At 36.2% G+C, this 12,524-nt stretch overlaps 1 protein-coding gene across 1 annotated transcript in view; it reads right to left on the bottom strand.

Moving 5' to 3' along the window:
- cd276 (CD276 molecule) overlaps positions 1-12,524 on the bottom strand; it is a 96,537-nt gene that overhangs the window by 16,873 nt on the left and 67,140 nt on the right. Inside the window, exon 7 of the mRNA XM_051869665.1 lies at positions 9,041-9,078. Coding sequence (XP_051725625.1) covers positions 9,056-9,078 — 23 coding nt within the window. The 3' untranslated portion in view covers positions 9,041-9,055. The remainder of the gene's footprint in view (positions 1-9,040; positions 9,079-12,524) is intronic.

The raw sequence follows: 12,524 nt of genomic DNA, 5'->3' as shown, positions 1-12,524 counted from the left end.
CAGTTATTGAACCAAACTGAATCAACAAGCCCTCTGGTGCTCTTCACGTGTTGGTCAAAAATTACCAAAAAAATTTGTTATCATTTCAATGAAATGAATGTACTATTTTTTAGTTCAATAATGTTTTTTATTTAATATTTTGTATTTTTAGGGGATTTTATGGTACTAAATCATATTTACGCTGTAGTTATAATCCATTTATTCACTTTTTGAGCATAGACCTGAAAATGAAATGTCCAACTTAAACTGTCATAAATTTTTAATGCTTTAGAGCACAGACTTAATTTTGATCTCTTCTCAAAGATGACACTTTACAGATTATTGCTGAACTTAGAAAAAGTTACAGAATTTTGTCTATTGTTATGAAAAATGCACAAAAATACTATTTAATTTTTTTTTAAATGAAATATATATTTTCAAAAACATTTTACTCTAAAACTGCAATAAAATCAAAGCCATACATCTAAACAAGATGTGTTCCGAATTTGAGCTTGATATCTCAAAAAATGAGCTTTCAGTAAGATTTTGTTTGGCCGCAGTACCAAAAGTTTTCACTAGATGAAATTCATCTCTATTAATTTCCATTGCGCTCATTTTTGACTGCGAGGAGCACAAGTGTAACCTTTTCGAATCATATCCATGTTTTTTTGTGCGTTCACATAGCAAGTGCCAAAAGCTTTACCAAGTTTCATACCATTCTAATGAAGTAAAAAAATTCTAAAAAAAAAAAAAAAAACTAAAATTTTTCCAATTTGACCAAAGAGCATCAGAGGGTTAAACTGATTTCAACTGAATAATGACTTTTCTTTTACTGGAGAAGCTATTAGAATAACATGACCTATATAAACTGTAAAACTGTATAAAACTGCAGTCAAAGTAAACAAGGGAGTGAATTAGTGTGTGTGTGTGTGTGTGTGTGTGTGTGTGTGTGTGTGTGTGTGTGTGTGTGTGTATGTGTATGCAGGACCACATTAATCAACAGAAAATATCAATATTTGAATATCAGAGAGGTTTATGGTGAAAATATAACATGATACTTATAATACAACATGCACAGACTTTCGTTATCATTAAATCAGATATTCTGCATGCTGCATTATGTTAAACAGTCATACATAAACCGTCATAGAAGAATCAGTGTTTCAGCTGAATCTGTCTACTCTGGAAACACTGAAGGTCAAGATGCAAATCAGGCCTAAAAAGTTTCAGTGGACTTTAAGTCTACGGCCATCAAAGACCAACACATAAAGCTCGTGGCTATCAACATGAGTGTAAATGACTTTAGATTAAAAAAGAAGGCTTGAGGAAATGCTTAGGCCACTGCATTACTTGTCTTGAAAATTGCAAGGCTATTTCAGTAAAGGGTCTGGGTGTGTGGGACTGCAATTACAGCTCTCTTTTTCCTCCTCATCCTCTCTATCTTCCTTCTTCCAATCATCATCTGTTTTCTGAACTGCTAGAGGGAGCTGGTTGTTTTTTATATTAGACTTTGATGTATTTCTCAGACTCACGGTGCTTGGCAATAAAGATCTCTCTGGCTATGTTTGGAACAGTGTACTACCACGCTGCCTACTCCGAGGCCTGTTTCACGCTGCATGCACATAAAGCAGCATCTTCTTGGCGCCTGTATTAACAGGTTACAGTATTCACACTATCTGTGCTATGCTTATTTCAGGCTTGTTGCAAGTGACAGACACACAAAAAGCACTTTCATTCATTCAATCTGACTTCATCCAGACGATTAACCAGTTTATAAACTAAACTTTGGGGTTTGGTTTCAATCCATGTAGATTAATTAGTGTTTGAATGTAAATGTGATCACGCTTCTCATGTAAATCTAGTTTCATGCAATGGTTTTCATGTCTGTAATGAATTTATAGCTTTTATAAAAGGAAAAATTCAAGTCAATATGATATAAACTATATATACAGTATATAAAATATAAACTATAGAGACAGTGAGACTGTATGCCATGATGCAATACACTCGTATTTATACTGTAGATACACAATTTGCAAACGAATGCAATGTCCAGATGAGTCTAAACTAAAGGATGAAATCACTGTAATGGGAAAAGAGTTTTTCATGGTTCAATTATTGATCTTTCTATAGGTTTTCCCAATAAATCTCCATTCGTCCTGCCTTCCACCTTCAAGCTGTGACCTTTCCATGCTTTTCCAATAAGTACCTTCAATCTATAACCTGAATGATTTACAGTGCTCGTGGTCCCATGAGACCTCATCTTTGGTGGTTCTCCTCACCTCACAAAGTTTGAACTTCTAGCATGACTTAGTACACAAAAACAGTGATGGAACAGGGCTTGATTCTTTAGGGAAGAAATAAGACAGTGTTTCAACCCAAACTGTAAATTCTCAATGAAAACCAGCAAAAGTTGGTATCTGATCTGCCTCAGGTGCTCTTGCCTCGGTGAACTCGTCTGACGCATGAGTGTGTGCGGAGGGTCCGGCTCCAGCGGCCAGCACACGCTGAATGAGTCCAGACCCCGAGGCTACGGAGGCCTGCGGCACTGGAGCAGGACATGATGCTGGGCACAGACACCACAAGTCATGGATGTCAACAACTTCAGCAAAACCACACCGTCAGTGTTGCATGGAAGCTTTTTTCCGCCAATAATTTAAAAAATAAAAAAAGGTAATTGAGACTTTTTATGTCACAATTCTGACTTCTCGCAATTGCAAGACTTAAACTCGCAATTGCGAGTTATAAAGTCAGAATTGCGTGATATAAAGTCAGAATTACGTTATAAAGTCAGAATTGCGAGTTATAAAGTCAGAATTGCATTATAAAGTCAGAATTATGGGATATAAAGTCAGAATTGTGAGTTATAAAGTCAGAATTGTGTTATAAAGTCAGAATTGCGAGTTATAAAGTCAGAATTGTGTGATATAAAGTCAGAATTGCGAGTTATAAAGTCAGAATTGCATTATAAAGTCAGAATTGTGAGTTATAAAGTCAGAATTGTGTTATAAAGTCAGAATTGTGAGTTATAAAGTCAGAATTGTGTTATAAAGTCAGAATTGCGAGTTATAAAGTCAGAATTGCATTATAAAGTCAGAATTATGGGATATAAAGTCAGAATTGTGAGTTATAAAGTCAGAATTGTGTTATAAAGTCAGAATTGCGAGTTATAAAGTCAGAATTGTGTGATATAAAGTCAGAATTGCGTGATATAAAGTCAGAATTGTGAGTTATAAAGTCATAATTGTGTGATATAAAGTCATAATTGTGTGATATAAAGTCAGAATTGCGTGATATAAAGTCAGAATTGTGCGTTATAAAGTCAGAATTGTGTTATAAAGTCAGAATTGCGAGTTATAAAGTCAGAATTGTGTGATATAAAGTCAGAATTGCGTGATATAAAGTCAGAATTGTGAGTTATAAAGTCATAATTGTGTGATATAAAGTCATAATTGTGTGATATAAAGTCAGAATTGCGTGATATAAAGTCAGAATTGCGTGATATAAAGTCAGAATTGTGAGTTATAAAGTCAGAATTGTGAGTTAAAAAGTCAGAATTGCGAGTTATAAAGTCAGAATTGTGTGATATAAAGTCAGAATTGCGTGATATAAAGTCAGAATTGTGTTATAAAGTCAGAATTGTGAGATATAAAGTCAGAATTGTGTGATATAAAGTCAGAATTGCGTGATATAAAGTCAGAATTGTGAGATATAAAGTCATAATTGTGTGATATAAAGTCAGAATTGTGTGATATAAAGTCAGAATTGCGTGATATAAAGTCAGAATTGTGTGATATAAAGTCAGAATTGTGAGATATAAAGTCAGAATTGCGAGTTATAAAGTCAGAATTGTGTGATATAAAGTCAGAATTGCGTGATATAAAGTCAGAATTGTGAGTTATAAAGTCAGAATTGTGTGATATAAAGTCAGAATTGTGTGATATAAAGTCAGAATTGTGTGATATAAAGTCAGAATTGTGAGATATAAAGTCATAATTGTGTGATATAAAGTCAGATTGTGTGATATAAAGTCAGAATTGCGTGATATAAAGTCAGAATTGTGTGATATAAAGTCAGAATTGTGAGATATAAAGTCAGAATTGTGAGTTATAAAGTCATAATTGTGTGATATAAAGTCATAATTGTGTGATATAAAGTCAGAATTGCGTGATATAAAGTCAGAATTGCGTGATATAAAGTCAGAATTGTGAGTTAAAAAGTCAGAATTGCGAGTTATAAAGTCAGAATTGTGTTATAAAGTCAGAATTGTGAGATATAAAGTCAGAATTGCGAGTTATAAAGTCAGAATTGTGTGATATAAAGTCAGAATTGTGTGATATAAAGTCAGAATTGCGTGATATAAAGTCAGAATTGTGAGATATAAAGTCATAATTGTGTGATATAAAGTCAGAATTGTGTGATATAAAGTCAGAATTGCGTGATATAAAGTCAGAATTGTGAGATATAAAGTCATAATTGTGTGATATAAAGTCAGAATTGCGTGATATAAAGTCAGAATTGTGAGTTATAAAGTCAGAATTGTGTGATATAAAGTCAGAATTGCGTGATATAAAGTCAGAATTGCGTGATATAAAGTCAGAATTGTGAGTTAAAAAGTCAGAATTGTGTGATATAAAGTCAGAATTGCGTTATAAAGTCAGAATTGTGAGATATCTATCTATCTATCTATCTGTCTGTATGTCTGTATGTCTGTCGTCACTTCTGGTACACATGCATGTTTTTGTCATAGTCTCTGAATTATGATGGAAAATATATACATAAATCTAAAATGTTACAACTGCCCCTGGTCTCACCAACTTCAAAAGAGACAGTGTGTATTTCTGATTCAGAGCCCTCAGACTGAAGAGTACAGAGAAAAACAAAATCACAGAAATATGGCAATATTGTCTTTTCTTCAGGGCCTGCGTTCATTTTTGTTTTGAGGTACAAGTGAAGTTTGTATTGCATCTCTGAATTTAAATGGGGTAAAAGAAGGAGTTGCCATCTTATAATGTTTCTGTGATGCTGAAGTTAGAAAATAGCATGTTTTGAAAATCATGGTTTTGGTTTTATATGTAAGTAGTACATCTACAGTAGTACATAAAACAAACTAAAATGTTTTAGACACCCTCTACAAACATAGGGAATGGCTGATGTGAGGAATAATTATTCCGTGATTTTAACAAAACTGAGACACATTGAGCTCCATTAGAAATTGCTCTTCATATGATAGCATGGTAGTATGACAGGCTAAGAGTGCATACTAGAATTGTAATATTGTTTGTTTGGTCATAATACATTTCAAAGATACTTTAAAATGCTTTTGGTTAGTTTAAAATCACAAAGTCCTCCTTTCAAGCAATGCAACAATGCTGGGACTTTGGTAAAGCACATCTAAAACAGTTTTGTCAGCAGTACATTACTAAAGTTACTGTGTAATACAGTTCTAGTCGAGTCAGCTGGAGATATATGGCAATATGGAGGTTTTCTCAGCTAAAAAGACTAAAGAGAGCTTGGCTGTCATCGAGTCATGATGCTATTGTGCAGAACAATTAAAAATGCAGCATTTGAAAAAAAAAAAAAAAAAAAAAATGTGGACATGAACTGATGCACCTGTAAAACATCACAGCAGCTTTCCATCTCCAGCTTCTACAGGGGCTTCTCGCTGAAGGCTGAAGGCTGGAGAGCTGTTGCGTGCGCTGCTCGACTGATAACTGATAACAGCTCTCAGTGATGTGTGTCAGGTCTCCGCTACTGTAGCACTGACATTCACAAATGTTCCCAGAACAAGAGGGAACCCAATGTGCCTGTGGCTTCCTCTATTTCTGTTTTGATAAGTGATAGAAGGACTAGGGCCTACTCAAGGCATACAGTAAATTTATCTAATGTGCTCCCGATCAAACGTCAATCTAAGATATGGGGCCAAACGCAGATACAGGAAAGTCAGCACTTCTAAAGTCAACATGAAATCAAAATTCATCCTTTTCACTTTCTAATGCACATTATTGAGAACTATTCATCAGTGCACATTATTCTAGTTTTAAGTCACTGTAATCTTTTATCTCTCTTACATTTTTTTTCTCTTAAATTAGATCTGTTTCTGTTAAAAAAAAAAAAAAAAAGTTCATTAAATGACAATACAAGCATATTCAAAATGTTTAATTAACTTAATTATCCCAAAAATATTTTTCCACCTAATTATATTAAGACTTTCCAAAAAAAAAATCTAAAATAAATAAATAAATAAATAATTGTTCAGGTTTTGTTAAAAAACATGTCATTCTGCCAATGAGAAATAAAGAAATAACTATATTTTAATTTGATGGAGAAAATTTGGTTAAATTAAATAAACTCCATGGTTGGATGATGTTAAATTAAAAGAAAACACTTGAAATGATGTCCATGTGAAGAGTGATTGTTTTCAATCAGTAGAACAAATTCCTAAACTCTACTTGGACAATTTTTCACTCGTAAAGACACACAATGAAAATGCCTAAACACTGATTCAAGCAAAATATCAATACTGGTTTTTATTACATCATCATGCTGCTTTTGACACTGTTAAAGACAATTTGTACTTAGACAAACTGGGAAACTGGCAAGGACTACAGTGGGAAACTATGAATCTAATTGGACCTCCATGGCGTGTGGAAACCCCCAGGGCTCGATCCTCGGACCTCTCCTGTTTTTAAAAATCTTGGTTTCAGTAGTCATTTCAAAGCAATCACTAAATCAGCTTATTATCATCTAAAAGACCAAAACAAAACATACATTTTGCATGCAAACGAGATTTAGAAAAATTCAATCACAAATTCATTACCAGCAGGACAGACTGTACTGCAAATGCTACTCATCGCCAGTCTTCCCAAAAAGACCATTAGACTGCTGCAGCTCATTCAGAGGGCTGTTGCCAGAATTGTAATCAGAACAAAACAAATTTGAGCAGTGGTAATATTGCTATTATGGCACCCGCAACAATAACTATCTTCCAGAAGATGCCCCAACCATGGCAGTCACGCTAAACACTGGGCTGCATTTCACTTTACTGTAAAGTGAAACCCAGTTACTATTATAAATTAGAGAGTCCAGGTCAAAGTCAGTTAAATACAGTAAAGGTGATAGTGTTCTTCTTATCCCCTGAATAAAGATTGATCTGATGTTCTTCCTATATGAAGCACCGAAAGACTCCTCACCAACCAAACAGCTCTTGCAGGTCAAGAACGTCCAGTCGGTATGAACCACATCCATAGTTCTCAGACAAACAACAGGGAAGGATGATGTTATGAAACTAGGCGACCCCTCAGGCCTTTTACAGCGGTTCATGATGCAATTTCCAAAAATAGCCCAGTGCAAACAAACACAGATCTGGAAACAAAGCAGTGCAGGTTGCCTTGGGCACACTGGACATCACCAGGGGCAGTGGGTCAGTCCGCCTTGCACCACAGCTAAGAACTAAAGTAGGACTGTTGTGTCAAGCTCAGAAACTCAATGCAATGTTCCCAATCTCAGCAAGCCCGGTTACTCTAAACATGATGGACATGTCTACTTCATTTGCTTTGATCTAAACAATGTTTGAACATGAGCTAATGTCCCTAGATACTCGTCCTGGCATGGTCTCCGATTAAAAACGCGGTGCCAATTTCTCACTCGGCAGACAGATTCGCTTATTCTTTACTTTGTAATTAAGACGTGAGAGTGGCAGTTAAAAATAGTGTGACTCGTCGATGTCAGCGTGTCAGTCTGCCTCCTACGTGTCTGGGAAAGCAAAATATGACGTTTAATTTCCTTGTCTTAGCAACAGGCAGCTTTTTTCCACCTCTCTTTCGAATGGAATTTTTTTTTTCCTGCAACCTCATCCCTATACGTTTGCACCTTCGTCTGGCTTTTTAATGATTCAAAGGGCTGGTGATTAGCAGTAATCAGGCTTAGCATGGTGGGGCAGAGGCGCAGTCCACCAGGCCACTTTAATGACTTGACACTGAAATGAATTCGTCATGGCAACCATTGACCTAGTGGATATTATTCGAAGCAGAATGTCAAGACTTCGGGAACTTCTGAACGTCCTTCACGGAATAAAGATAATGATGCTTTATTAAAATGGAACGATCGCTGCAGAGCACGCTGCTGGAAAACACTTGTCACAGACGGACATTCAGAACGGAATTGAAAATGCCTTTTAGGCACCGATCCAATTCCTGAAATTCAATTGAGGCAGCAGGATGCAGAATTGTGAATTTAAGTTGAATTAAAATGGAGTAATAATGGAAGAATTTGTAGGAATTACTTTCATTTTTCAGTATGATTGTGGCATTTCCAGAATCTTTGAAATATCAAACTTATAGAAATTTGCATTATATACATATGTATTTATAAATATACATTATAAAATATTATATTTATACATATTTTACACTTTTAAATGTATTCCATTAATTACATGTTTGTATATTTATATATACTAAAATAAATAAATTAAAAAAAACAATAATATTGGAATAATAGCGGAATAATTTCTAGGAATTATTTATACTGCAAATTAATTTTGCAGTATAAATTACCAATAACTGTACACACAACATATGCGGCATTTCCAGAATCTTTGAAATATCAAACCTTTATAACATTTTTATTATATATATATATATATTTTTTTTTTTAAATGCAATGAATTAATTAAATGTTTGTACATTTATATATAATAAATTAAATAAAAATATTACAAAATATTACATTTATAAAGTTATATTTAACCAAATAAACAGACCATTATGCAAGAAATATTATAATTTCCCAGAATGCTCTAATTGTCTGCTCTGTTTTGATAGTCAAAATTCTGAATTTTTCTCAACTCTGAAATAATAATAATAATAAGTATTGTTATATAATAATAATAATAATAATAATAATAACATATAATAAAGGCAATAATAATATAATAATATTTCAGTGAATATTTCAGAGAATTGACACACACAAAAAAAAAAAAAATCATAAAAATCATAAATATGTCACTGAAAACTGTAAAATATCTTGGTCAGGGCTAAATCATGATGACACTTACCTGTGGTCTCCAACTTTAGCTCTTCAGAGGTGTTGCGGCTGAAACAGAGAGAAGAAAAGAGTTTTCTTTAAGGATGTGGGGGAGAAGATGAGGTAAACAACTCAAGGCTAGTAAAAAAGCAGTATTGAGCTCGTCTGGGCAGGTAACAACCATCTCAGGCTCGTACTCCCCGGAGAGCAAACTGCAGTCTACACACCCAACATCATTACAAGCTGCCCAGCACTCAAATATAGACCTGTGTTTTCTGTTGTTGTTTTTAGAGGTGCAACAGTATGTGACATTTAACTGTGAGCAAGCAACACAACACAATACATGCAAACAAAACACACACATGGGCAAAAGCAGCCGGTCTGAAGGAGTCGGATGAATGGAGCTCCCTGGGGTGGTCAGTTCAGTTGCCAAGGGTTGCAAGACCATGCCAGACAGACACGGCATGAATGGCATAAAAAATTCTATAATGATGACGTCAATGGAAAGTTAAAATGACAGTGGGAGAGAATGTGTGCCTGTTACGGATACTCCCTTCTGTCTGCACCTAAGCTCTCCACGTTATTCTGATCCCTAGCTACGGCTCGGGTCGCTCCTCTCATTGCCTTTTTGCCACAAGTTGTGAGTCTAAACGCTCGGAACGGTTGTTTTAGTATCGTTGATACTGTCAGGTTTCATCTGTGTTGTGGCAGTGTCTGTGTTCTTAGGTGTTTAGTTCCTGGTTCTGATTAGTTGCCTTATGCTGCGTTCCAGACGAGGTTGGAAGTGGGAATATCCCAATTAAATGTCCCACTTCAGACCTCAGTGCATTCCAGGCAAACAGACGTCACGTTCACATGTTGACCACATGATGTCGCCATGACACAACAAGAGCATATTGTGTTTTTGTGTCAATTATGGCAAAAACAGAATAAAAACAACAAAATCCCTTTAAAAACAGCTGATGAAAAGCAAAAATTAAGCTATTATTACATAAACTTAATGTCTAATGTTAAACGCTGAGGTTGGGGTTAATCGATATACCTCAAAGTCGATGAAACACTCAAAGTCAGGCATTCAACCTGTGAGCTCGGTAAAAATAGAAGGCGGAGAAATTTGGGGCGTGGCTACTGCAGCAGGATGATAGTTTGGGGCGTGGCTACTGCAGCAGGATGATCGTTTGGGGCGTGGCTACTGCAGCAGGATGATAGTTTGGGGCGTGGCTACTGCAGCAGGATGATAGTTTGGGGCGTGGCTACTGCAGCAGGATGATCGTTTGGGGCGTGGCTACTGCAGCAGGATGATAGTTTGGGGCGTGGCTACTGTAACAGGCTGAGAGTTTTGGGGCGTGGCTACTGCAGCAGGATGATAGTTTGGGGTGTGGCTACTGTAGCAGACTGAGAGTTTGGGGCGTGGCTACTTTAGCAGACTGAGAGTTTGGGGCGTGGCTACTGTAGCAGTCTGGGAGTTTGGGGCGTGTCTACTGTAGCAGGATGAGAGTTTGGGGCGTGGCTACTACAGCAGGATGGGAGTTTGGGGCGTGGCTACTACAGCAGGATGGGAGTTTGGGGCGTGGCTACTGTAGCAGGCGGAAAGTTTGAGGCGTGGCTACTGTAGCAGGCTGAGAGTTAGGGGCATGGCTACTGTAGCAGGATGAGAATTTGGGGCGTGGCTACTGTAGCAGGGTGAACATTTGCTGATGTTTGAGTTGAGGGAGGCACAACGCGCAAAAGGGGCGTTTGCAAGATACACTTGATTCACGTAATTCCGCTACGTGCCACTAGTGTCGCAGAAACAACATACTTCACCTTTCTGTTGTTTTGGCTGTTTTCTTGCATTTACTTTGTATCACGAGTGTTTTGTTTAATAAAGTTTTGACTGTATGCGTTTAGATCCTCACCTCATGTCTTCAGCAAACAACAGTGACAGATATACTAATACTAATGCTATAATTCATAATTTTAATAATTGATAATTTGAGCTATAATTCATGTCTTAGCGGGGGTTAGCGGTTTGTTCTCATCTATAAAAAAATGCACAAATTCATAATAAATCTATTAGGCATCTTTGAAATATCTCGTACACATCTCTGCGTGGAGCTCAACGTGCAATCTGACTGGTCATGAATTAAGAGAGATGATCTACGTTCACTTCCATCTGATGATATGATTATATTTATTAGGATTCGAGGCAGCTGCAGTTCTGAATGTTTTGCGAGTGTGTTTGTGCGTGAGGGAAGTAGAGGAGCTTAAATGACTTTAATATGAGACTGTATGTGGGGGTGAGCAGAATTGATCAGATTTATCCACAGCACCAAGTATACATTCATATCTCGCAATTGAAGTTTCATAATGCTTTCGACGAAGTCTGCATGTATAATGCACCGTAAAGGTATTGTTGATGGATTATAATGTATTCAATGTAATATCAGCTGTGTTAGCTCATAAATTACTGCAAACATTACAATACTAATGCATTCCGGGTTATACTTTTAATATCAGCATCAGTGTAATGATGCATTAAAACACATGATCAATGGCAGATATTGTATGTCTTGTCATGTTTTATAATATATTATCATTTTTAAAAGATCAACAATGAATAAGTAGGTATTATAATTGCATATAATGAATCACAAACACATTCATAACTTGCATTTCTGTTCCATATTTTTGCATTAACAAAAAAAAAAGCATCACTCATGTTGCCATAAATGGCTGTCGGTGTGATTTACTCCTGGTTTATGGTCAATTGGAAGTGTATTTAGCATGTAATGTCCAGTAGGGAGCGAAATAAAGTGACCCTGCCCCTGACCTGTTGGTGTAAATGACTATTTCTTACAGCAAACAGAATCATTCAGTGACTCAAACGAATCAGCTTTACCCATCGGCTCTTTAAAGCAAGAATAGCATGAAAGCTTGTCAGGTATAATCTTTAAACAGCGCTGTGATAAAACAGTGACCTATATCAATGACCAGAGAAAAAGGCACCTGAAGCACAGACGTACAGACGCTTTCCTCTGGGTGAAACTACTGTACAGACGTGAGCTCAGTGGATCTGCCGGATGAGGACAATCATCAATTTGCACAAAGAAAGTAGCAGATGGTGAGAGAGGAAAGGTCTGAAAGCAGCAGGAGACTGCAGATACTGAACTGAACATGAAAATGAAACTACCCAGCAAGTACAGAGCGCTTTTACACAACGCTGCATTTTGGTTGCAGGTCGGTAACACTGCGGTACAAAACGTTCTCTCACACCTGAAACACAAAATATAACCAAAATAAAAGTTTTAGAGATGTCGTGAAACCTCCTAGGTAGGTTTGAAGTGACCTTATAATGTGAATAAAAAGCAACGACAAACTGCAAATAACGTAATCTATAAATTGAAATATTTCACAAAATGTAGTCTTCTTATAGGCTGTTTATAACCTGTCAGCATATATTGTGGAATGTTTTGCTTACGTTTCTTAAAACAATGTTCAATGGGGGGAAATTTAACAACTGCTGAACAATTTAC

Source organism: Ctenopharyngodon idella, chromosome 18 (genome assembly GCF_019924925.1).
Source record: "Ctenopharyngodon idella isolate HZGC_01 chromosome 18, HZGC01, whole genome shotgun sequence".
NCBI lineage: Eukaryota > Metazoa > Chordata > Actinopteri > Cypriniformes > Xenocyprididae > Ctenopharyngodon > Ctenopharyngodon idella.
The sequence above is the reverse complement of the archived record's forward strand: the minus strand, read 5'-3'. Positions and strand labels throughout refer to the sequence as shown.